This window comes from Chanos chanos, chromosome 7 (genome assembly GCF_902362185.1).
Source record: "Chanos chanos chromosome 7, fChaCha1.1, whole genome shotgun sequence".
NCBI lineage: Eukaryota > Metazoa > Chordata > Actinopteri > Gonorynchiformes > Chanidae > Chanos > Chanos chanos.
Genome location: NC_044501.1, coordinates 11,723,309 through 11,749,291, shown reverse-complemented (window position 1 = coordinate 11,749,291; position 25,983 = coordinate 11,723,309). Strand labels below are relative to the sequence as shown.

The window sequence follows — 25,983 nt, the reverse complement described above, 5'->3', positions numbered from 1 at the left end:
GGAGCTTGGTGCTGGACGACGGCAAAGGCGGAGTCCGTGTCGCGCTCCCTGCTCTCTCTCTCTCTCTCTCTCTCTCTCTGTCTCTCTCTCTTTCTCTCTCTCTCTCTCTAGTCGTTAAGCGCTGCTGCTGACAGAGAGATATGAGGGGGAATGCAGAGCCACAAGCACGTACCGCTTTTCTTTAAATCGGAGACGCGCGTACTCATTAGGAAAAGGTGCTCTGCATCTGCTACCAGTAAAACTCCCTTTCACTCTCCCTCATGCGCGCTCATGACATCGCACGGTTGAGGGGTATGCAGACGTGATAGCCTAGGTTATTACTTCAGTGCGCGTTCTCGTCACTCTTGTTTAAGGTAGTGGACATCGTTCACCACAACTTTTTAAAATAAAGCATTTGTCGTGTATGCAGTAATGATGTTCATAACTGAAAGAACTACTATGAAATACAGTGAACGTAGTATCAACTGTCTTCTTTAAAGGTCATGTTCAGTCATATTTGTTATGACTGATGATGTTTGCTGCATTTGATGCTTGTTCCCTTCACCGTGTTCCCTTAAAGGTATTTTTATCTGTTTACAATATTACGATATGTAAATATATGAAATTTAAGAACAAGTGAGGATAATGAGATTCCTCAAAGTATGACATGAGCTTTTACTAGACTGTTCGCTACTATGGAGAACGAGTCTTGCCTTCAGTACCACGGACAACGACACGTGAGGAAGTCAATCCTTTGTCCGCCTCTGGCCTGTCTCTCATGCACATGTAACATTTTTGCGCCTCGCGACGTTGGCTTTACTGAATTAAGCTATCTTAAATCCTTAAAATATTGTTTTCAATGACAACACAAAATAGATCTCTTCCACTTAGAAGCGGTTTAATGTGGAAGTGGACATCGATAGGAAAACATAGGCGGTTAACACCGTTATATGGTACGTCGACTATATAGAAAAAATCAACACGTTTTCTCAGTCAGCGCACATGTTATAAACGAATAACAAACACGGAATATTGTAAATATCCCAATCATAAGACATACCTTATCACAAATCTTATCACAGTTTTCTCATCTCTGTATATTTAGAGAACACATATCAATGAATGTGTGTGTGTGCGCGCGCGCGCGTGTGTAGATCTGCACTTAAATCTTCATATACGGGAGAGCTTCTGTTGCTGTCCTTGTACTTTCTCGCAGCTCTGTCATCGTGCCTCGTGTTTATACCGTTCATCCTACACCATCTAGTGCCCATAAAGAGAAAATACAGTTGCTAGGACAGTGTGTCCATATCATTCATTAAAAACGATGTTCATCCGAATAGCTTTATGCTGATAATGTTAACAATACTTTGTGTCATCTCGACGGATATTTTGTATTTACAATGCACATTGAGATAGACGGGGGGGACCGGGGGGTGGATGTTGGGGGGCAGAGAGACGCAGTGCGAGAGATAAGCAGGCAGGGACAGAAACACTGAGAGAAAGACAGACTGATAGACAGAAAGGATGGAAAAGAGAGAAAGCATCTCCAGTGTAATGCAGGCTAAATGGCATGGTAGAAAACACAGTTATACCGCTCAAGGTCAGTAGATGGTCTGCTTCATACTGTGTAAACATTAAGAACAATGTAAACAGTGAAATTAAACTTTTACAGTGTGTGTGTGTGTGCGTGTGCGTGTGCGTGTGCGTGTGCGTGTGCTTGCACAGACATAGAGTTACATGCATTTATTTCAAATCATCATAAGTTAGTGCAAAGAATGTATGTATGTATCAAATACTGCCTAGTCACGGGGACATGTTCTATCACAAGTAGCACAGAGGAAGTTTGCTTCATTAGCTATGCTCTGTTGATTTGAACCGTAGGAATTTTTTCCCTTTGGGCCACTACACAGTCCCATGATCTTAAAAAAATATGTCGCACAGTTGTACACATTCCAGATCCAAGTAAAGCGATGTACTGTACCATAATCTACAAAACATAAGCATGATTAGCCTTTTATACATTTAAATGGGCTGCAGTTACTGAGTGACTCAGCTGAACAGAAATCATGAATTTCATCTCTTAAAAACATCAGTGTAAAAAGGTAGTTGTAAGTTTACACCTTGCACAGATATAGGTCTTTATGGGTGTCTGCTGTACATGAGAGAGAGTGTAGTGTGCATGAGCGTGTCCACGTATGTGTGTGTGTGTGTGTGTGTGTGTGTGTGTGTGTGCGCGCGCGAGTGTGATTGCGTGTGAATCCATAAACATAACAGGCACACCTGTCATTAAGGTGATGAATACAAAACAAGTTTTAAAGGCTAGGTCATGGGATGCCTGATTTGCATGTGTGTGTGTGTGTGTGTGTGTGTGTGTATAAACTCTCCCATTACACCAGGTAATTACCACCTGCATGTACTGTTTATACCCAAAACATTTCAGTCACATTTGCCAAACGTCACCTACCACCAACCTACCTCCCACAGAAAACTAGTTTCTCTTCATTGTTTAATCATTTCTGTATGTTACAATTAGGCTACAATTAAAATTTTTCGGAGAATATGACTAGGTGTTTAGACACAGAGTACAAGAGTTCAGTTAGATTATAAATATACAATTTGCACGACTATGTATCTGACATTCCCGTCTAATATACACAAAGAACTATTAAACTTTCACTTAGCAGCAGGCTTGAACTTAAAACATCTTTTGCAGCAGCGTTGTTGTTGCTGCTGCGGTTGATTTTGTCGTCGCTTCTGTTAAGGTAGTTTCAGTCCATTTGTTTCCAGTCATGGACGTTTAAGATATCGTGCTTTTGTTTTGCTGTGGAAACTGTGGAACGTTGAAGGTCAGGGTGTCATGGAACTGTGCGCGTACGTACCGGCGCGTTCTCGTGAGCATGTGCGTAAGGTCTTTCCATTGATGCGAGTGAGTTGTCTGGCTATTGGTCAACGTGTCGTGGGTTGGTCGAACAAGGAGCTGTGCGACCGAAAAGGACGCACACAGACAAAGTCAAGATTAGAAAGCCATGAGAAAGCAAAGACACGGACTGTACATTTAAGCGAGGCGACAAGTAAGTACGCATATTGTCAGCAATCGCTGGTATAATGGCAGGTGATCTGACCCTAAGTAGGTCGATTACTGATGAAGATAATGCTACTTTGTTTCAATGTGTCGATGCTGCAGGTAGTTGATATATCTGTGTGGAATTAAATTATCAACCTTAATACCTCATTATACGTAATTTTATTCCATAAAGGAACAGTCTGCGTTCGAGGATCTCATTCATGCAGAAAGGTTGAATGGAGGTTGAACCCGCAACGTCGTCTCGTCACTGACTCGACGGGGTAACGGAGGAAAGTTGTCACAGAAGTGGGATATCGGACAGGTCAATACGATTTACCGTTTACTTGCACTCTTTAAGAGAGCGTCGGCGACTTTAACATAGAGTTAGAGTCGTATCACAAAATAAAGCCTCGTTTTGCGAAATTAAAATCCAAGCTAATTTCTTAAGTACTTTAGCGAATGAACACAGGGCTAATTTCTCAAAAGTACATAAAGATAAACAGGTTCCAAAGAGTGAAAACGCCTTTGACAACGGTGTTTTAGGCAGCATGGAGACATCTCTACTGTAGAGCGCAATATACTTGCCAGAGGTGCGTGTCTTCCGCCCCCTATCGATGAGAAATATGTCTTCATTTTAAATGACCAAGAAATTATTGCCTTAGGCTACATCATATGTCGAACTACCACTCTTTGTCAGTCTGGATTTGTTTTGAAATGACGACCTTTAACCTACATTTTTCTTGGGAATCGCCACATCATAGCTTATAAAAATTTTCCACGGATCTGTCAATAAGCTTTAGAGATGTGCTACACATGAAGTTCATGAGTAAATGGGAAGCGATTCGTGTTTTGAGTCGTGGCTGCTGAAACCTAAACAGACTTGATGCCAAAAGTTTCCTCAGCAGCTTTAAGATAAGTGATGATTATTTACTGAAGGGGGCGGGGTCAAGATGTGAGTGCTGACAGTGATTGAACCAAGTGCATTTGCTCTGTTTGGATTTGAATGAGTGAATCTTCAATTCAGTGGTGTGGCAAACAGAATGAACACTCTGTGTGTGTGCGTGTGTGTGCGCGTGTGTGCACGTGTGTGTGTGTGCGTGTGCGTGTTTTCAGTGTGTACACATGCTCAACCTTCGGTTCTGTACTCTGCATAAAGCGTCCTAGTAGTTATACTGAAAGGTATACTGACAAAGTTTAAACATGGGCTTGAAACTTAAGTTTAATAAAGCTTTTTTTTTTAACACAGAAACCAAGCGATACGTGACCGAGAGGGATGTTTCTCTGGAGTGGGTATTAAAGACAAAGCCTGGGATTCCTTATGGCAGTAGGCATCTGTAAACATCCTTGACTGGAAGCTAGTGCAGACAAAGAGGCTTTCAGTCAGATGTTTGCAGCCGCCAACTGCCAAGATCATCCAGAGGGCCGATGCCAGGAAGGCCACGATAATGTTTCATTTTAGCCTGAAAAAGAGGTGAAAAACGGAATCACAAAACCCTACAAACATGCAAGTTTACAGTAACAATCCTCCATCTGTGGGCACTGGTCACCATAAGGACCATATGGGTAATGAGAAATCGTGATTGAATGGCCATGCTTTTGGCAGCACCCATTTAGTCTGTGTATTGAAACAGGCTCATGAAAATGAGTGACATGAAAAGGACAGTTTCTGGGACTACTGGACCAGCATGAGGCGAATATCGGGTTAGAACATGTTGAATGAACATCAAGATGCCTTACATCCTCAAAGCCGTCAGTCATTGTATTTTAGCCGTATACATTTCTGCTGTTATCTTTGAGGTGGTTGTGGCATGGCCTCTCCTGGGCCCTTTTTGTCTGTGACCCAGAATCCTGAGACAGAAGGAGTGTAAACATCCTACACTCTCAGCTGTATTACATGGTGGAAGCTGGGAATGAGGAATGTTTTCAATCCTTGCTCTGGGAGAAACAACATGCAGACTCTCTCTCTCTCTCTCTCTCTCTCTCTCTCTCTCTCTCTCTCTCTCTCTCTCTCTCTCACTCGCTCTCTCTCTCTCACAAACACACACACACACACACACACACACACACAAAATAACAATTCCAGCTGTGGGACCAGTTTTTACCACTAGGGGGCAGTCTCAAACCAGAATTTTACTCATAACTGCCGTTTCAGTCATAAACACCCTCTACAAGCATGACAGCAAGCTGTGGAAGAATCAATAGATTCAGTTACTGATATTGCACATTTTTGATTATTGTTTTATTTTGATTATGTCCAGTATTATTAACAATACTTTAATATGTATAATATGTTTGTTTATTTAATTGATTCTTTTCTTTTCCTCAGTTTGCCCTGTCCTTAGATTTCTCATGTGGTTGTAGGTTAATGATTAGCTGAGAAGACAGGACCTGTTTAAATGAATGGTATTGGGAATATGATGTAAAAGAGCAGAGCACATTTCATTTTACCTCTTTTCAAATTGTGTTTCAATAAATCATATTTATTTAAACCTGGATCTATGTACTTTTCTTCAGTCATCCCACGCACAACACTGTCAGGTCAGTGGAACTTCATCGCTGTGGGGAACTGTGAAAACATGGACTGAATACCTTTATATCTTGCATGGAGTGGCTTGGAAAATTTTGCCTGCTACACTCTGAATTAATAAATCCCGGACACATGCTAGTGCGATTGTTGAGACTATTCACGATCTATTAAAAGTGTGTTAGCAGTGGCATAGAAAGCTAAGCTTTCATTATTTTAACACAGTGAAATATTATTGTCTCTGTGGATGTCTGCTGTACATGAGAGAGAGAGTACAGTGTACACACATGAATGTGTGTGTGTATATATGTGTGTATGCGTGTGTGTGTGTGTGTGTAAGTCCACATAAAGAGTGCTGAAGCCCTGTGATACATGAGCAGACTGGTTATCTGGTATCTGGGAGTAATGGGAGCAGTGGTTCAGGGAAAAAGCTGAGATCCCTCATAGCAGTTGGAGTGTCTGTAAAAGTGTGCAGTCAGAACCCTGGGATGCTTCGCTTTTGTTCATTTCAGCTAACCTATCACATAGCTATATGTTCAAATAAAGCATTCATTCCCCCGTCAGTCATCATTCAATCATTATTTCTGATCATACATTCAGTCAAGACGATGCAGGCAGCACCTCTTAACATACTGAAATGTTCTTCGAAAATTCTTAGAAAAGAACGTGATTGATCATTTAACAACGCTACTATCCCATTCTAATGCGATGACTGCCTCTGATGGGACAGGCACATTAAAGGGAACTTCTGTCTATTCTGCAGATGGCACTTCTCAGGTCCACACATTTGCCACAGTTGCATCCTATATGGAAGAAGGAGGGTTATTCACTTAACTGTCTCACAACTGTAACATCACATATTACAGCATTTTTATTCCCCAGACAGGAGACGGAGACAGGAGACCACAAAAGCCTATGATACAATTTTCCAGAGAATGACTTTAGTCAGATTGGTATTATGTTTTCCATTGTTTTTCTATCAATAGCATTGATCGCTTTGGAAGGCACAGGATATAGCTCCTGTATCCTCCAGTGATGAAACAAACAAACACCATTTATACGCAATTAAAATGACATCAGGTAAAAATACTTAGATTTGGCAGTTTTTACATCTAAGTTCAAGAACATTTCACAATACTTACATCTCCAATGTGTGAGTGATGTGGAGTCAAAAGTGCAATGTTTAAAAAATATATATATTTTAGTTAATTAAAGTGTAAGTCAGAATGGTTTTAGGATGCAGCATAGAATGTATTTAATATTGCAATAGACCATAGAACGCTGAATGTAGCAAGCGGTCTTAAACGCTCGCCACTGGCGCAGCGCACGCCAGTTTATTCGTCTTAAAACAAATACAAACATCCGTTTATTTGGCTGGCAGTTTGCCTACAGGGGGAATCAGTTAGCTATGTCAATTTATGCTATGCGGCAGCTCGACCAGATCATGACTCACCTGATCCTCTTCACTACGTTTTACGTTGTGAGAAAACTGTTACAGTTGACAGCAAATCCTCCAGAACAACTGGACAGACCACGAAGCAGGGCCGGATAATCCATATATGGCACCGGGCGAGTGCCCGAGGGAACAAGCCAACTTTTCCTGTCAGGTAGGCACCAAGGTATCCAAGCCATGATTAGTACTTAAACCTTTTTGTCATATTTTTGTATCGCCTTGTCTGCACGATATCTGAGGATCTCCACCGTCGTTAGAACCTGGCCAACCCTGGCCGGAATGTCGCCGAATAGGCAACTTTTATTTCCTGACCTAAACCTTAATAAAAAGACAAAGTGAATTACATTTAAGACACAGAACCTCTGAAGTCAAGCACATGTGGGTGGTTTATTCTTTGGAAAGACGCAACCAAACTGTCTGACTAGCGTTTCACCAGCAGTGCTGTGGTCCGGCTGAAACTTGGCCAGTGAAAACAAGGCATATAAGTTATTTATTGCTGGGGATGCATGTGGGAACAAATAGAGATAAAAGGTACCAAATATTAATAAGGGATAAGAGTAATGAATGGTATGTAGAAGTTTCGCTTCGCCACCCCCCAACTCCCATCACATCTGTCCAGGACTATGAATGAAATCATTCAGATTTGATTCATAGCGTTGGCCTGTGTGTGTGAAAAGAATGGAATGTATTTACAGGCCTATATGGTGTAAATGTAGTATTTGCTAGGCGGCATTGTGTTTTACGCGTGTCTGCTGGGTGTGTGTGGAGGCGGGAATTTAGCAGATAATAAATTCATGTAAATGTATGGCCTTTATGACCATGCTGAATGTCATGCTTTCTTACGTGTCTAAGTAGAGTGTGGTATGTGTGTGTCCGCGTGAGTGTGTTTGTGTGTTTGTTTGTTTGTGTGTGTGTGGAGGGGGGGGGGGGGGGCTGTAAGTGTGGTCACCCTAGGGGCACCACAGTGTGTTCAGCCGGGTCGCCATAAAGGCATCCGCAGTAATTACTGTCGCCAACACTACAGATGCGCGCACAGAGAGCGCAGTTTCGTCAAGCAGTGCGTATTCTGCTCTGTCGGCCGGTTTTATACCCAAAAAACAGCATGAGGGTCTCCGCTTTGAACTGCCTTCTTATCCTCGTCTCGTCATTGCTGTTTGTCACCTTTTGGTTCTGTACTTACCAAGGACAGCTCGATGCACCGATAATTTATGCCATTACTCCAACGTACAAACGAATAACACAAAAGGCTGACCTAACGCAAATGGTGAACACTTTGCGCCAAGTCCCGAGGCTTCACTGGATTGTAGTAGAAGATTCGGAAAATAAGACGAAACTTGTGACAAATTTTCTAAGGAATTCAGGAATGTTGTACACACACTTGAACATCCCGACTCCCTCATGGTGCCTTCCTAACTGTGTGGCTCGCGGGACCGAGCAGAGGAATATCGCACTTGACTGGTTGCGGGAACATCGCCGTTTTTTGGACTCAGGGGTTGTTTTTTTCGCTGATGATGATAATACCTACAGCCTTGACCTGTTCGAAGAGGTGATATCAGTTTAGCTCTTGTTCATCTATCTATCATTTCTCTAATCACATATGGGGTCCCAAATATGTTAAAAGTTATTTTAAAGATTTTTCATTAGCCTCCTGAAATTTGAATTTTAGAATTTAAATAATTTTGAGACGTTTGACACCCCATGTCCATGAACATACTATATTTATTGTCTTTAAATCCTGAATTCCCAGGCTGCGTACCAATATACCTCAAGTGGTACTGTATCTTATTGTCCCCGAGTATTATTGTGGTTCATAAAAATAAGAGTTTGCCGCTTATCTAGCTTTACAGAATCTTGAGTGTGAGAGTTAAACGCATTTAATTTGTTCATCTAAAGATTTCTTTCTTTCTTTCTTTCGTTCTTTCTTTCTTTCTTTCTTTCTTTCTTTCTTTCTTTCTTTCTTTCTCCTAATTTTGTGACAGATGCGATATACAGAATGGGTTTCGGTGTGGCCAGTGGGTTTTACCGGTAGACGCTTGCATCAAAGCCCCATAGTGGAGAACAACAAAGTGGTAGGCTGGTACTCTGGCTGGGTAGCTGGAAGACAGTTTCCAGTTGACATGGCAGGTGAGCGCTGTTTTTTCTGCATGGGCACACGTTTGTCTTCTGCTCTTCACATTTCCTAAGAAGACTCTTGTGAATTTACCCACTTTCGTATCATTATAATAATCACGTTCAATTCTACGCCAAGTGACCTCAAAGCTATCGCGTGTAATCCAGGCCGCACGTGTTTGTCAAATTAAGAGTTTCTTACGTTAATTTATTTTTTCCTTACCTGTATCTGAGAAATATCTGAGCCTTCTATTTACATTTTTTTCTGATTGCTAAGGCACTATCTTTGGAACTATAGGCTATTTCTGCAAAATTCTACAAGCTAACCACAAAACCATACACCAAACCAGAAAAACGTTATACATCTCTTGCAAAAGCAAACAATTCTTGCAAAACTCCTTTTTAAAAAATTGTGTTTTTGCTTCAATACCATACACACAAACCAACTACGAATAAGCACACAAAGCACCAACTACACACTGATAGTACAAACGAAAAACGCTTTAGCTTTTTCTGTGTATGCCTGTGTAGGGCATAGAAGTTTAGAATAAGGTTTTGTCATACATGCACTAAACATACATACAATGTGTAAAGTATGGATGTGTATTCCAAACATAACACACTATCAATACAAATAAGGGGGACAAGTTTTTTTTTCTTTTATTCTCTCAAAGTGTTCTATCTCTCCTCAAACAACAGAAGTGCAGTAAAAGTAAACAGGAACATTTGTGCTAGAAAAATGAAGAAAGAAAGAAAGAAAGAAAGAAAGAAAGAAAGAAAGAAATTAGGCTAAAACTCACCTTCTTTGTGGGCCTGGCCTTAAGACCTCATTCACGGAGTGTCATAAAATTACAAACTGAGCATAAAGCAGAGAACGCGCATTCGGTTTGGCACACTTGGTAAATGCACTGGCTACAAATGTTAATGGTTTCAGAGATAGTGCTTCAAGAATCACTGTTAGTGTTGAAGCATTCAGGGGAAAAAAAAACTGTAATAGATTACTTTTTCACAAACTGTACCTTTTATTAAAGCTGCCGCTATGAGACAATATGCCTTCAGGATATCTATACACAGGCCCCTAAACATACCTTACATGTGGAAGTAGAGTGTGGAACGCGTGCATGAGTGTGCAGAGTGCGAGAAGTGGAATGCGTGTGTGTGTGTGTGTGTGTGTGTGTGTGTGTGTGCGCACGTGTCTACACTATTAACCTGTCCTGTCCCATGTTTGTGTCTTCTGTAGGGTTTGGAGTGAACCTCCAAGTGATACTTACTAACCCAAATGCCCGGTTCCAGCTGGAAGGGGCTTTGCCTGGAAGACAAGAGACAGATTTTCTTAGCAGAATCACACGAATGGAAGACCTAGAGCCAAAAGCTGACAGCTGTACTCGGGTCAGTTTGATAAAAAAAATAAACTGACGCTTGAGCTTAAGCTTGTGATGGAATGATTAAAAAAAAAAGTAACACTGGTATGGAATTTGACATGTTCTACTTGCTGTTTTTTTTTTCTAGGTCTTGGTCTGGCACACACGCACAGAAAAACCAGCCGTGGAAAATATTGGGATGCCAGATGTTGAGGTGTGACACAATATTATGGATCCCATTCCCACTGGCCCTCAGAAAAGCTGCAGTAACACAAGATTTGCCTACTCTACCAAAAACATTTTTTATGTCCAGCCTAAATGATCCAGACTAAATGATATCATCACTTTACAAATAATATCCAAAGAAATATATATATATATATATATATATATATATATATATAATCTTCAAGAGGCTTCGTATGGCCACGATTTCATGCTGCGTGTAAGACTAGGTAGAGTTTTTTTTATTTTATTTCATTTCGTTTCATTTTAAATTGTTCGGAGGCCAGACCGACCAGAATGACCAACCGAGATTTAAACACTTCATTTTGTTGTACACTGATGTAGTGAAAATATTCCCAGCGTTAACGAAAGGCCTTCTCCGGTGAAACATCCTGTGTTAATCTTCTACCGTGACTGCACTGAATATTCTGTAAGCATCTGGGTAAAGCGTTTTGCCTGTTTCTTTGTGTGAGTTTTGCTGAGGACAGACGGTCTGTCAGTCTTTAAAGTTCTTCCCTCTAAGTGAGTTTTTAATAAAATTTTTCTCAGCCGGTTCTCTGATACGATTGGTTCCTTTTTTTTTTTTGATCAGCCACAGCCAAATCACTTCACAAACACATCAGTTCGGTGCCAAGAAACAGAAGGCGAGATGTTAGGAGAATAGACAAACATGACTCTAGTATTAGTTTTTTTTTTGTTGTTTTTTTTTTTAGTGTGATAGTGGATACTGTATTACTCATACTCTTGCTTTCCATTGCCACTCATCTGTGCCAAAAGTAAACGGTGATCAAAGTAAAAAGCGAGGTTCTGAGATCTGACGAGTGATGCATTTCACCAGATGTGATCGGTTGGCAGGTTGATCCCCCCCCCCCCCCCCCCCCCCCCCCGGGATGGATCTCTCCTTCGCTGCAACATTAAAGCACGGTTCAGCTTGGGACGGACCAGTTACCGTCTCATCTCTGCGTGTTACGAGGCTGCTGGTTTTTCAAGACCTGCTAGAGAACAGCTCATTTAGTAAAGGGGCTGTGCTGTGTGGTGGTACCAGGTGGACTCAGCTGTCTACAGGAACAGGCAGAAGCAAAGAACTCACAGATCGCTCTCAGATCATGAACTCATAGATCACACGTCAGGTCTTTATCTTGGTGATATAAAAGGCAAAGTGAAGCAGCTCAACTTTACAATAAAAATGAGATCACATGTTCTAGTGAAATGGATCAAATCTAAGAAACCTCACGCACAACATGGTCAAGTTTCATCTCAGGGGACTTTAATATCAAAGATTTAGAGACAGGAACTCTGAAGCATGAACAAAGAAACGAGGTACAAAAGCAGATATTCGGGTAAAATTCTGAGCGGAGATTAGCATTAATGCCGATACACGTATTAAGAATCAAACTCCTTTTAAAGATTATAGACGGTTTGCATCATTCGGTTCAGTAGAAATTCTCCAAACGTATTTTAGTGCTGTCTTCAGGGTGTCTTGTTGCAATTCCATTGCGAAGTAGCATCTCGGTGTACGGAGGCCAAAAGGACTCGTCCATGGTAACATACGGTTCGTGGGGAGATTCCAGCGTTTTGTTAGTCAACAGCTGGAATAAACGCAAACAAAAACAACAGCACACTGTTACATCAGCTGATAGTTTTCCGCCGATGTCTCTATCGTATCAGATTTTTAGCTGAAAGACACGTACCTCAAGAATTTCACTGAGCGATATTAGATGCCTTCCCGGGTCTGGGAGCGCAGTCTAAAAACAGAAACACACAAACAACCTTTCATAAATTCTGTGTGTCAGAGACACAACGCACATCAACACTGGTTTTGTTCTTACTCATTTTGTTCAGAGGTCTGAGATTAAACCAGGATTACGGTTCTTGTGGCCCACCCTTTTTCTCTTGCTGGTGTTTGCTTGCTCTTCGGGGAGTGGGAAGTGGTCTGTTAGCATGTCGCTCAGGGTGTCCATGAGTCTGCTCTGGTAGTCCTTTACTGTCTGGATCTTTCTCTTCATATCCACTAAAACACTAAAGAACACATCTCTAAGCAGTAAGTACATCTCAAAGAATGGGAAGGAACATTCCCTGGCCATCCCCCAGTCATTTGTTATCAAAATGGCAAAAGAGAATTTTTTTTCTTTGGGGGAGGGGAAGGTGGGGGGGGGGGGGGGGGGGGGGGGGGGTGCCAAACGGCAAATACCTGTGCTCTGACAGACCTTCGCTCTCCAGTCGTAATTCGGACACTTTCTCACTGACTGCGTTTAGCACCTCCTTTTTCTCCTGTAGCCAGGTCTGCTCTCTGCACAGAAATGACAAACCAGGGCTCGTACGTGTCAGCACATTAATGATGTGATGGCCTGTTAAATTTACATTCATACAGAAAATATATTTATCAATAATGTACGTTTTTATTTACAGTTATTAAACATAGTACTTATTGAATATCTGAGACCATTTTTATATAAAAAGTGCTACACTTGTGCTACTTATTCATTTTTCAAACCTATAAAGTTTATCAGTAAACCGTTTTGTTTTGTTTTTTTAATCCTACTGCTCTTGACACCATGTGAAGACTTAATGATGATATTAGCAGATAATTTCATTATGAAACACAGAGACAGCACTTAACAAAACTTCTATGCGAGAGACCATTTGAATCCTTGTTTGTTGCTTAGTATAGTGTTTGATATGTAATTAAACTTTTTCAGAACAGCTGAGTGTTTTATACCATATTTTGACAGTACATGCAGTCAGTCTCAGAGTGTTGGTAGAATATCATTTGAATTCTCCAGTTTTAATAAATATACTGCTATGTTTACTGATTCTAATGAATTCAGTTGGTGGACTTCTTTTCTCCATAGTGAGTAATGTGAATAAGTGAAACTCTGCTGAATTGATTCATCAAAGCCTTATCTGCATATTAATAAACTCTAAACCCATCTGAACATTAAAAACAAACAAACAAACAAAAAACACCTTTTTAATGTGTCTTTCAGCGCGTCTCGCTTCACTTGGGCAGAGGAGAGAACCATCTTGAGTTGTGTGTTTAAGGTCTGCAACTATGAGAAAAGAAGTGAAATGGAAGCTGTTTAGCATCCAAAAAGCAAACCGCAGAGAGCAGGGAACAATTCACGTCTAATTTAAAACGTGGGCTTCCAATGACGTAATTCTTTCAATGAAGAGATTGCAGGCTTGAAGAATCACTTGTCAGCAATCAAAAAAATATAACAGGAAAACATCAGCGAATCACCTGAAAACACACAAGGGCTTATAAAAATCACAAACTCAGAACATATTCAGAGAAAAAAAATTATTCACTCATTACCTCCTCTTTTCCAACAGCCAGTAGAATTTCAGGATTCGTTGGCATCACTGAAAAAGAGGAAGACACGCAAAGAAACGTGTATTAGATTTCCCATCACCAATGTTTATTCAGGTGATTTTTGGTCTATCGAAACTTACAAAGGAGAATCAGTATGTCTGTGAATTTAAATACAGTAGAGGGTGAGTGAGGTAAGTCAGAACCACAGAGGACCAGTCCCAGGTCTGCAGTCTCTTGAGGTTCCTGGTCACTTACATTTCGGCTCAGTTTCCTGCCATTGCTCGAGCTCAGCTGAAAGAGCACTCAAACGATTGACTATCTGAAAGTGCAAAAACAAATCACGCTTTCATTACTTGTTTAACATGTCAAATAAATGAGTTTAGAAAAACACACACACACACACACACACACACACACACAGACAAAGCCCCATTTGGCAAGATAGGGATTTCAACCATTGGTGTGCTGTATAGTAAGTTGAACATGTTTTGTAAAACCTTTTAATCATTGGCTGAAATCACAACTATGGGCAGTAATTCTCATCTGTACAGTTACAGTCAGGGTGCAGGGTGCGATTCATACCTCACTGGATTCACCATCGCTTGACTCTGTGTCTGCCAAAAGGATTTCATTCTGTAGCTGTAAAAAACAAAAATGGAAGTCCGGGTGTAATTTTTTTTCCTTCCCGACGTAGTTTGCGGTTTTATTAAATTAGACTTAGACTTCAAAAATGTCAAGTGCTCAAACCATCATGTTTAACGACTCGTCCTGTTAAACTGACATAGTGTGAAAGCGATCTGTTACGACAATGCCTTAAGGTGGTTTCTTTGGTTTACCAGTCCATGGCGTGAATTTACCTTCTGGAGTTGACTAAACTGCTTTTCGCACTCGTCCAACAGCTCAGATTTCGCCTCATCCGAAAACTCGTTATGGACCGACCGCTCCGACGGGTGGATTATCTGACTCTCTGTTTGCTTTGCGGAAGCTCCGGTCTGTCAGACAGTGGACAAGCAGGATAGCAAATAAAGTCGGGCAAATACATACACGCATTAACGTTAAATATCACGAGTAGTTTGCTAACTTAACTACCATCAGTGTAGCTTCTAGCCACGTTAAAGAAGTTTGCTAAAAGATAGAGCGTACGAGGCTGTCACATACAAATGATAACGTCAACGTTAATCGATTTTGAAGAACGTTAGCTTATGCTACACAGACAAACGCTTTACTGAAGGTCTGTTGTTGCCTCGCCAGCTAACTCATGAGTAGGTCATTTTTGGAAGCTAAATTTCTAAATGAAGTTTCAATAAGGAGTAAAAACGAACACTCACCATTTTTCAAAAAACAATCGTGCATATAATAACACAAGCATTAAGTTGCCAGTAAGACAGACAAAAGTACCGCCATTTGAAAATATATGACGTTGTAGGTGTGGTTCAACACGGGTACATTCAAGAGGGTAGTGCATGCGTTGCCTGTCATAAGTCTGCGCTTTATTGAGTTTACATCTGCATAGAAATTGGTATGGACCAGAGCCATCTACATGGCACTGGTATGGACCACCAAATTCCGCGCGTCCAAACAACTTTTGTATAATTAAGCAAATAATTTTGTATAACATTTTAATTTTTTAGTGGGAGGAGCCATGGTGTTCTTGCAAAAAGATTAATGGTGGTTTGTTGATCTTTTGTATTTAAATGTTCACTAATTTTATTGTCATCTAATGCTGACCAGGAATTTTCTCTCAAATGGTATCCATTAGTCTTTTTTGTAAAATAGTAAATTATATGTGTCTGCGGTATAATGACCAATTCTTAAAAAAAAAAAGTATGAATAAAAAACATATTTTAACAAATGTTGTAATTGTTTCTATATGGCCTGCCTCGAACTGGTAACTGACTGCAAATCTGAGGGCACAAAAGACTTCTGCGAACATAAAAACTGAAGGTTCTATCGGCAGTCTCGCAGACTACACAACACACCCACTTTACTACATGACACGCCCACTTCAGTGCGCAGCACACCCCCTTAGCCAATAGTATCTGTCTGCAGAGCCACAGGGCCGAAAGGCTTATTTATACTTCTGCGTGGGCTTTATGCGAGTGGCCCACGCCGTTGTGAGCATTTATACTTCTGCGTTAGTGTGTCTGCGTTGCTCTGTAATGAAACCTTCAAAACGCTAGTTTGCGGTGGGATTTCTGTGCCACTATGTTGATTTTCTCGTGCATTACAAACGATGGAGTAATGTTAAATAAAAAGTCGGAATTGAGTCCTTGCACTGCAATATCTGTAAAACAAGTTTTGCATTCAAAAGAAGGACTAGTTTCTAAACTAGAAACAATAAGTTAATCTCAAAATAACGAGCGCTCAGTTCACCATTTTGCCGAAAATATTCATTTGCGACTGAAACTGAGTGGATCATGTTGGATTTGGAGCTAATAAATTTTGAACAACAGTTACTTTTGCTGAAATTACAGCAACACAGAAAAGAGAGAAGACATCGGAGGAGATGGTACGACCATTGAACCGGTTAAGGCAGAAGGAGGGTGATGCGACCTAGCGGACCAATCAAAGTTGTTGTGGTCTGCTTCAACGCACGTTGCAGCAACGCGTAGTTACATTTCTAGGGTGGTGCGTGTCAGGCTACGGCTACGGCGTAGATTCGACGCAGAAGTATAAGTTCGGCTTAACAGCAGTTTCACACCAGCAGTTTCAGGGCAGTGGCACTCAGCGCATGTGCTCACACTTTTGGCTTATCTTAGCGACTGCACGGTTAGGGTTAGGGTTAGACGATCAGCCACTGGCCTTAAACTGCTGGTGTGAAACTGCTGGCGCAAAACTGCTGCGCTGCAGTCAGACCCTTCGTCCTTAACCATAGTGGGCGTGTCGTGTAGTACTGTGTGTCTGCAGTTACGGTGTTGTATGAAATATGGAACGGCATGAAATCTGGAACTGGTGCATGCGGGACACACAAATGGACATAATGAACATTTCCACTGATCATCTACAAAAAAATGATTTTAAAAGTGCGATTAGTATAGATGGAGAGACCCCTTGTGGATGGCCGCGCTTTCAGGCGTCGTTGAGAGCCAAGCCATATCCAGGCTGTAAAGAAATACATGACGTCAGTGTAGGTCAGGCGTGTCAAACTCTGGTCCTGGACGGCCGGGGTCCTGCTGATTTTTGTTTTCACCTCTTAGTTACCTGTTGATTTTCACCTTGAAAACAGGTGTGGACACTCTTCAGCCAATCAGAGATTCTATTTAGTTGGTCTACAAGAAAAACAGCAAGACCATGGCCCTCCAGGACTGGATTTTGACACCTGTGTTGTAGGTAGTTCACACTGTGCCAGCAAGCCCATCAGATGATGTTAGCATTTAGCTGGCCGGTCACCTAGCTCAAAAGTTAGAGTGTTTAAATGATGATCTGCAGAGGTCTTTTTGACTCAGTTAATTTGTTGTTGACGTAGACAATAAGGTTGCCCATACATCTTTTAATCATGCATGTTTTCATCCTACTTGTAGCTTTTAGCCTCCGCCATCTTGGTCAGACTTTTTTTGTTACTCCCCCCTCTCCAGAGAATGTGACGTACCAAAGACATCACACGTTGAACTGATTGGTTCACGCATGGTTCTTCTTTGTGTAAGTTGAACATTCGTGCCGATTTCGCAACATGGGAGAGAAACTGATTATACCACGAAAGAGAACAAGTAAGGAGCGGTTGAGTGCATTTGCAGAGAGGATACTCTCTGTTGTTGAGGGGCTCCTGCCTGAATTATCCCCTCCAGATGAGGATGAGCTTTTTTTTTTTAAATCTAATGCCCATGCTCAAAAGGTTGCTGTTGGCAAAGCGTTCAGAGCTAAAATTCAGTTTTTACAAAATGGTTTATGAAGCTGAAAGGGAGGAGGTTCTGTGTCAGTCCCAGATGATGACAAATTAAATGCAAAAATAATAGTTTTTAATGTACATTGATGAAACTTAAAAAAATAATTCAATTAATAAACACTACTACAAAAATGACTTACTATGAATAACTCGTACAAACACTAAATGTCCCACAGCAGAAATTAGTGCTTATCTGAATACTCTTTCCCATGGACCCTACATTTAAAATCCTTAAAATGCCTGTGCAACATATGGAAATTGCTCCTCTGTGAGTAATATGAGTGGCTCTTGGAAGAGCCTTTGGTTGTTTTCACAGGCTATATGTTTTTGCCAGCGAACAGTGCCTTCTGCATTGAAATATGCAGAGAATGTCTCGCTGACACAGATGGCAGCTTAGGCAGCGTTGCTACTGCCGACTTGAGGCACATTCTGGAGTGCTGCTGTGCCTTCATCCTGCTCTGACAATGCTGCTGGGCTGCTGGTGATCCTCCTTCCTGACAGGCAGATGAAATTGTGGAGGATGCAGGTAGCCTTCACACGTGCCTCTGCCGGGCTGACATAGATGACACGCTTGTACATTCTCCACTGGCTGGAGAGGATGCCAAAGGCACATTCCACAGTTAACCTGTCACAGCAAAGGTGATAATTGAAGACCCTCAACTGAAGACCCTGGTGTGGTTTGAGCCAGGGAAAGGTTGCAGCAGGTCCACCCCCAGGGGAGAGGCCTCATCCCACACATACACATGTGGCAGCAGGCCCCGGTGTTCTGCTCCGGTGATGATGCGGTCTTCTGGCAGGTCCAGGGTGCCATTTTTGGGGCCTCACCAAACAGTGAGTGTCCCGCCATCACTGTTCCGGCCATAGCCACCCACATCCACCATATGGAGTAAATATTCTCCATCTACAACAGCAAGCAGCACAATGGAAAATGTGTGTTTGTAGTCACAGAAGAGAGATCTGGGAATTGGAAGGGACCTGGACGACAACATGCTTGCCATTGATGGTGCCAGGGGAGTTTGGGAAGTTTCACAATTGAAGGAAACCCTCAGCAATGGCACTCCAGTCCTGCTTGGTTGGCACTGGCATGAAGTCATCCACCAGGCAGTCCCAGATGACCTGACAAACAACTCGGACTATGTTGGCCACGGTGGAGTGGCCGACCTGGTGGCTTAAGATGATTGGCTTAAAGGAGTCACCGGTGGCAAGGTAACTATAAAAAAATAATAAAAACAATAATAATAATGACATCAAGTAATGGCTGTTATGCATGCTGTGTAGGAGTAAATTATGAACTTGCATGACCAGAAATGTAGGCCTGCATACCATGTTTACTGGATTGATGTTTTAAAAAAAAACAAATGTCATGCTCATTCATTCATTCATTCATTTTCAAAGCCACTTATCCTAATTAGGGTCGCAGGGTGCCTATCCCAGCGCTCATTGGACAAAAGGCGGGGAAACACCCTGGACAGGTCGCCAGTCACAATTAGAGACAGTTGATTTCATGTTGATGAGGCCTCGGGGTGTGTTCGCTGACTGTGTGTTGGTGGGGTGTGGGTGTGTGTTAGTTGACTGTGTGATGATGGGATCTTGATTTGTGTCAGTTGACTGTGTTGTAAGTGGGGTCTTGGTGTGTGTTAGTTGGCTGTATTGGTAGGGTGTCAGTGTTTGGTAGTTGACTGAATTGGTAGAATGTTGGTGTGTGTTAGTTGACTGTATTGGTAGAATGTTGGTGTGTGTTAGTTGACTGAATTGGTAGAATGTTGGTGTGTGTTAGTTGACTGTATTGGTAGAATGTTGGTGTGTGTTAGTTGACTGTATTGGTAGAGTGTTGGTTTGTGTTTGTTGACTATTGGTAGAATGCTGGTGTGTGTTAGTTGACTGTATTGGTAGGGTGTAGGTTTGTGTTAGTTGACTGTATTAGTAGGGTGTTGGTGTGTGTTAGTTGACTGTGTGTTGATGGGGTTGGACAACTTCATGCACTCATGGTGCGAACAGCCCATTTAAAATCATCTCAAACATGCCCTCATAAGTTCAAGGGCAGGGACTGCAGAGGCCTCTCAGGTGTGTGTAGCCAGAAAAGGATGCACCTAATCAGGAACAGTGGTCAGACTTGCTTTGGTTGTCAAACATTACTCATTTTGTTTCAAGGGACCAAACATGTGCCAGGAACCAGTTTGGTCCAATAAAAAAAACAACAACAAAAAACAACAACAACAAAAACGCAAAACATTGCCTTAATGCTGACACACCCACAAATGCAATGAAATCCACAAATGCATAGGTATGGATTATAGGTATTACAGGTATAGATTATAGGTATTATAGGTATGGATTATGGGAGTCATTGGTATGGATTATAGGTATGGATTATAGGTATTATAGGTATAGATTATAGGTATTATAGGTATGGATTATACATGTTATTGGTATGGATGATAGGTATTACAGGTATGGATTATAGGTGTCATAGGTATGAATTATATGGATTATACGTATCATAGGTATGGATCATAGGTATTATGGGCATGGATTAGTACTGAGGGTGTGTCCAGGAGCTGTTCCTGAAATCAGTCACACGCGCTCCACTGTGCTGTTTATCCTGGGAATGGCCGCACACACTCCACTGTGCTGTTTATCCTGGGAATGGCCGCACACACTCCACTGTGCTGTTTATCCTCGGAATGGCCCCACACACTCCACTGTGCTGTTTATCCTCGGAATGGCCCCACACACTCCACTGTGTTGTCCTGTCCTTTAAATGATCTGCTGTGAGGCATTTAAAGAAACAAATTCTGAGTAAACTGGCTATTCAATAGCTGACCTTATTACTCATAACATACCTGCATTTACACACAGATATGTCCAGCTATCTGTTATGATTCCGTCAGTTTGTTTCTATTTGCTTTCAAATGGAACGAGTCATGTTCATGAGCGCCAAGATGTATTCACCACCTTCATTAGATTAGATTAGATTCAGCTTTATTGTCATTGTGTAGAGTACAGGTACAAAGCCAATGAAATGCATTTAGCATTTAACCAGTGCAGAACAATAGTATTATTTGCAGATAAGTGCAGGAAAATATTAGTGAGCACTACACCATAAGTGATGCTATATCTTGCAGTATGTAGAGTGTTATTGACAGTGGAGAGCAATATATATACAGCTTAATATATATGTATAATATATTAAATATATTATACATAGAGGTGTAGTGGACAGATTTGGAAAGGGGAGTGTATGAATAAGGGTTGTATGTACAGTATAGACAAAATATGTGCAGTTGGTTGTATGTACAATATAAATAAAGGTAATCTGAACAACGTTGAGAGGTTCAGCTTGTGCAAGAATGCGCAGTGCAAATATAAAAGTACTAAGACAGCGCAGTAATGAGTGCAATTAAGCTTAGCACTGTGGTGTGGAGTTCAGCAGGATCATAGCCTCAGGGAAGAAGCTCTTCCTGAGCCTGCTGGTGTGGGAGCAGATAGGAGGAGAGTAAAAAGTCCATAGTTAGGTTGGGATGCATCCTTGATAATGCTTTTCGCCCTGCCCAGACAGCGTTTATGGTAAATGTTCTCAGTGGTGGGCAATTGGGTGCTGGTGAACCTTTGGGCAGTTTTAACCACCTGCTGGAGTGCTTTACGGTCTGATGCGGAGAAATTGCCATACCACACTGAGATGCAGTTGGTGAGTATGCTCTTAATGGTACAGCTAACCCTATCTTTAGACACAGGTGAGCTTTCTTAAGGCTCCACAGGAAGTAAAGCCGCCATGGCACCTTTTTGATCTGGACGCTAAGGCATTTGAAACTAGATTCATGATCCACTACAGCTCCGCTGATGTAGATGGGGGCGTGTGCCTGAAGTCAACAATGATCTCTTTGGTTTTCTGGGTGTTAAGGGTCAGGTTGTTGTCAGCACACCACACAGCCAAGTGCTGGACCTTGTCCCTGTAGGCCATCTCATCGTCCCCTCTGATCAGGCCTACCACCATGATGCCTTCTGCAAACTTGATTATGGTGTTAGAACCATGTACAGGAACACAGTCATGGGTGAAGAGGGAGTACAGAAGAAGGCTCAGCACACGGCCTTGTGGCACACCGGTGTTAAGGGTGAGAGTGGAGGAGGAGAGGTTGTCTAAACAGATTGTGTTCTGCTAGCAAGAAAGTCCAAAGTCCAATTGCAGAGGGATGTGCTAATACTGAGCTGGCTAAGCTTGGAGATCAGCTTGGAGGGGATCCCAGTGTTGAATGCTGAGCTGAAGTCAATGAACAGCATTCAGACATAAAAGTTGGGACTGTCCAGGTGGGTCAGGGCAGAATGGAGTGCCGTAGAGATGGTGTCCTCTGTTGACCTTTTGGTGCGGCAGGCAAACTGATGGGAGTCCAGGGTAGTGGGCAGACAGGATTCCAGATCTAATAGGGTGACCTCCTTGTTTCCCTGGTCAAAGCAAGCTTAGACGTAGTTGAACTTGTCAGGGAGGGAAGCAGAGCTGGATGAGGGCACAGTACTGGGTGGTTCGAAGTCTGTGGTGGTCCGTGTGCCTTGTCACGTGCGCTAGGGGTCCGAGGAGTTGAAGTGCTCTTCAATTCTCTGTTTGTATCTTTGTTTAGCCTGGGAGATTCCCCCTCCTCAGACAGGCCCTAGTTGAGCTGTAAGCCTCACGGTCTCCAGACCTGAAGGCTGCATCTCTGGCTTTGAGCAGGAGGCAAACCTCTCTGTTCATCCAAGGTTTCTGATTGGGGAAAATTTTTATCTGTTTGTGTGTTGTCACTCGAGTGTCTTTCACCGAGTGTCTTTCCCTGTTTATGAGTCAATATTTGAGTCAATAATAAATCTGTAGGTATAAACATAAGAGGGTGATATTAAATTACCAGTGACCAGACCAGAAATACCACAGTTCCCCCTATAAAACCCAAGGACTAGAGCACTAACACAACAGTTCCCTTATAAAATCCAGGTGGAAAGTTTGCTCTGCTTACATTTAACATAAGAGACATAAGATCGCTTGGATTTCACCACGTGAGTATGAGTATGATTGTTGAACCCCTGAAAGGCACAGAGTGTGAGAAAGAAAACTTATTGTCTCAATGGAAATGCTTTATGAATTGAATGTATATTGTGATCACTGCTTAAACTATAGTATGAAATTAAAATTTGATCTCCATTGTAATGATATTCTCTCCCTTTAAGGTGGCTATTTCTTTTTCATCTGGAGAATGATGGTAAGCAGAATTATTTCAGTAACACTGCATGCGTTTGTCCTCAGAGTGCTCTGATTTTAGGAATAAAGACTTACTTCGATCTATAGAGTGGCTGTCCAGACAAGTGAAAGAGTGTTTAAGACCAACGTTTAAGACCAGTGTTTAAGCTAAGCCTTATTTTGAACAGAGCATCTCCAAGATCAGTCTGTTTTTATTGTGACAAAAAGAATGAAAATGACTTTGCAATTAAAGTGACAATTGTCAGAGAACTCTCTCTCTCTCTCTCTTTCAGTTTTTGCCTCTGCTGATTCTTATAGTTTCCAGTTTGGCCCAGTCTGCTCCCAACTGCAGTATCTCCATGATCCAAGACTGTGATGAGATCTCTAGAATCACTAAGTGGAAAAGTGGGGTATACACAATCTATCCAGGTGGATCTCCTGTGGAGGTTTACTGCGACATGGACTCTAACGGAGGAAGATGGACAGTGTGCATTTAAAATTAATTCTCTTAAAACGACAATCTCAATTCATCATTGTCACAATGTTTGTCACAAATATCTCTGTTTATGCCCCCTCCTCAAACTCTGTCTGTCTCTCTCTCTTTCTCCTTGTTTCTGTCTGTCCCTCAGGTGATTCAGAGGAGAATGGATGGTACGGTGAATTTCTTCCGGCCCTGGGATCAGTATAAGAAAGGCTTTGGGAATGCAGAGGGGGAGTACTGGCTAGGTGAGAAAATACCATCCGTGAAATTTTTGGAAGTTTAATTTAATAACAAAAACAAATAATAAAAAAAAAGAAACATTTTAAACCTAATTAGCTTTTAATTTGTGATGGAATGAGTTTTCTGGGAAAATACTGTATTGCTTGTGTGGATCTCTATGGTTTCCACATACTAATGGATTATATACATCCAAAAGTGCTACTGCAAACTCTGCTTTTTGTGCTACCAGGACTGGAAAACATTAACCAGCTGACACAGAGTAAAGAGTATGAGCTGAGAGTAGACCTGGAGGACTTTTCAGGAGTGAAAGTCTATGCCCTGTACTCGTCTTTCTCTGTCGCCTCTGAGACCGAGGGCTACAGGCTGCTGATTGGTGGATTTACTGACGGAGGGGCAGGTGAGGAACACCTTTAAACCGTGTCTTTATCGAGTGTACTGTTCATGGCACACGTCGTTACACATGAAGGTGTGATGCTTGAATTTGTGTCAAACAACTCTGTGCTTAATAGGTGTTTAATGACTTACACCACAAATCAACAGTTATAGAATAGAATAGAGCAGAATCCTGTGATCAAACACACACACTGTGAACAGTGAATTTATCCTCTGCATTTAACCCACACTATGGAACAGTGAGCAGCAAACCTGCGCCCAGGGAACAGTTGGGGGTTAGGTGCCTTGCTCAAGGGCTCCTCAGCCATGGATGTTTCCTGCCGGTCCTGGGAGTCAAACTGGTGAACCCTCAGTCACAAGCCCAATTCTCTAACCTCTAGGCCACGAGCTGCCCATTTTACACTTTTTTTTTTTTTTTTTTTTTTTTTTTAATAATAGTTACAGTGTTTAAATGACGTAAGTCACAAATCAACATTTCCCATCATTACAGTGTTTGATGACTTACAGCACAAATCAATATTTCCCATCGTTACAGGGTTTTGTTTGGGGTTTTTTTTTTGTTTGTCTGTTTGTTTTCAGGCCTGGTACTGCAGGCCTAAAGCTCTTAATACACTGGCTCTAACACACCTGTATGAGGCCAGTGAGGGGTTTGATCAGTATGTGATGAGCTGACCCAGGTGTGTCAGAGCAGTCTGAAACATGCTGAACTCTGGAACTCCAAGAGCAGGACTGGGCGACACTCCTGCAGACAAGCTGTCTTGTGTTAAAAAGAAAATCTAATCATCTTAAAATTTATAACCCAGAGCTTCTTCTCTTCCTTTCTCTCTCAGGAGACTCGCTGACCTATCACAACGGTTCTAAATTCTCCACTTTTGATGTAGACCAGGATGCCAGTGATGCTGACTGTGCCAGGAGATTTCTTGGAGCATTCTGGTATCGTGACTGCCATTATTTCAACCCTAACGGTGTATACGTGTGGGGACAGCACAATGATCATTATGCTATTGGCATTACATGGAAAGCATGGAAAGGTTTTAACTACTCTGTCAAGGCCGTTTCTATGAAGATCAGACCGGTGTCGTAGGCCACTGCAGGTCAGCACAGAGATTTCCCGAGCTGCCCTGCAGGGGTCAGTGCCTTCTATATTTATGCTATAATGTGTGACATTAAATCAATGTGTAACAGATTTTTCTATAAACTCTGAAACCATGACTTTAAACTTATGCTAATAGACAGGTTACTTAATATTAGAGGAGAATGTATTTAAAATTCATTCATTGTTTTTTTTTTTTCACGAAGCTCCTTGGTAAGTGTAGCCTACCTATGTATATTTAAATTTCACTACACTGCCTTACCTTAGAAAAATGAACATGTAAATGAATAATAGGCCTAAGTGCCATTATTGTGTTGTGAATGAAAAACGAATAAATGAATAAAATGGGCTAAATGGTCGGGGAATATGATTAATAAAAATCTCTAAGTTTATAACACTTTCACGTTTTTATTTAATCGGTAAAATCACTTGAAAAATGGTTCCACCTTAACTTGAGCTAAGGATATTAAAGTACTGACACGGCTTAGAATATCGCCATAAAGCAGCCATCATCTTTTAAGTTTCTTTTGTTCTTAATACCTATCAGTCAGGTAGTCGTGAATAGTTGTGCTAGCCGGCTAACAGATGTCGCCCAGTATTGATATTTCGAGCGTTACAGACCTTGGCTGTGTCCGAAATGGCATACTACATACATACTTTGC

General features: G+C 41.7%; 2 protein-coding genes across 2 annotated transcripts; one reads left to right on the top strand and one right to left on the bottom strand.

Moving 5' to 3' along the window:
• Nucleotides 1–12,148: 12,148 nt before the first annotated feature.
• Nucleotides 12,149–15,564, bottom strand: cenpk (centromere protein K). Its single transcript, XM_030778963.1, has 10 exons — nucleotides 15,532–15,564; nucleotides 14,886–15,020; nucleotides 14,611–14,667; nucleotides 14,284–14,347; nucleotides 14,032–14,078; nucleotides 13,683–13,765; nucleotides 12,907–13,005; nucleotides 12,599–12,734; nucleotides 12,407–12,460; nucleotides 12,149–12,304 (listed from the first exon to the last, which is right to left on the bottom strand). The coding sequence occupies exons 1-10, from the start codon at nucleotides 15,562–15,564 to the stop codon at nucleotides 12,149–12,151; spliced, it is 864 nt and encodes a 287-aa protein (XP_030634823.1).
• Nucleotides 15,565–15,722: 158 nt separating this feature from the next.
• LOC115815990 (microfibril-associated glycoprotein 4-like) lies at nucleotides 15,723–25,312 on the top strand. Its single transcript, XM_030778962.1, has 8 exons — nucleotides 15,723–15,743; nucleotides 16,137–16,184; nucleotides 18,854–19,075; nucleotides 21,813–22,043; nucleotides 23,408–23,599; nucleotides 23,744–23,840; nucleotides 24,065–24,232; nucleotides 25,059–25,312. The coding sequence occupies exons 1-8, from the start codon at nucleotides 15,723–15,725 to the stop codon at nucleotides 25,310–25,312; spliced, it is 1,233 nt and encodes a 410-aa protein (XP_030634822.1).
• Nucleotides 25,313–25,983: the final 671 nt, after the last annotated feature.

Excerpts from the sequence above, each read along its gene's own strand:
- cenpk (XM_030778963.1), bottom strand. The coding sequence starts at position 15,564 with ATGGCTCTGGTCCATACCAATTTCTATGCAGAT. Across the intron at positions 14,079-14,283 it reads GCAGGAAACTGAGCCGAAAT|TGATGCCAACGAATCCTGAA; the intron begins GTAAGTGACCAG and ends CCTCTTTTTCAG. Across the intron at positions 12,461-12,598 it reads ACACCAGCAAGAGAAAAAGG|ACTGCGCTCCCAGACCCGGG; the intron begins GTGGGCCACAAG and ends TTCTGTTTTTAG.
- LOC115815990 (XM_030778962.1), top strand. The coding sequence starts at position 15,723 with ATGTTCACTAATTTTATTGTC. Across the intron at positions 15,744-16,136 it reads TGTTCACTAATTTTATTGTC|GCCGTTGTGAGCATTTATAC; the intron begins ATCTAATGCTGA and ends CGAGTGGCCCAC. Across the intron at positions 22,044-23,407 it reads GTGAGAGTGGAGGAGGAGAG|TTTTTGCCTCTGCTGATTCT; the intron begins GTTGTCTAAACA and ends TCTCTCTTTCAG.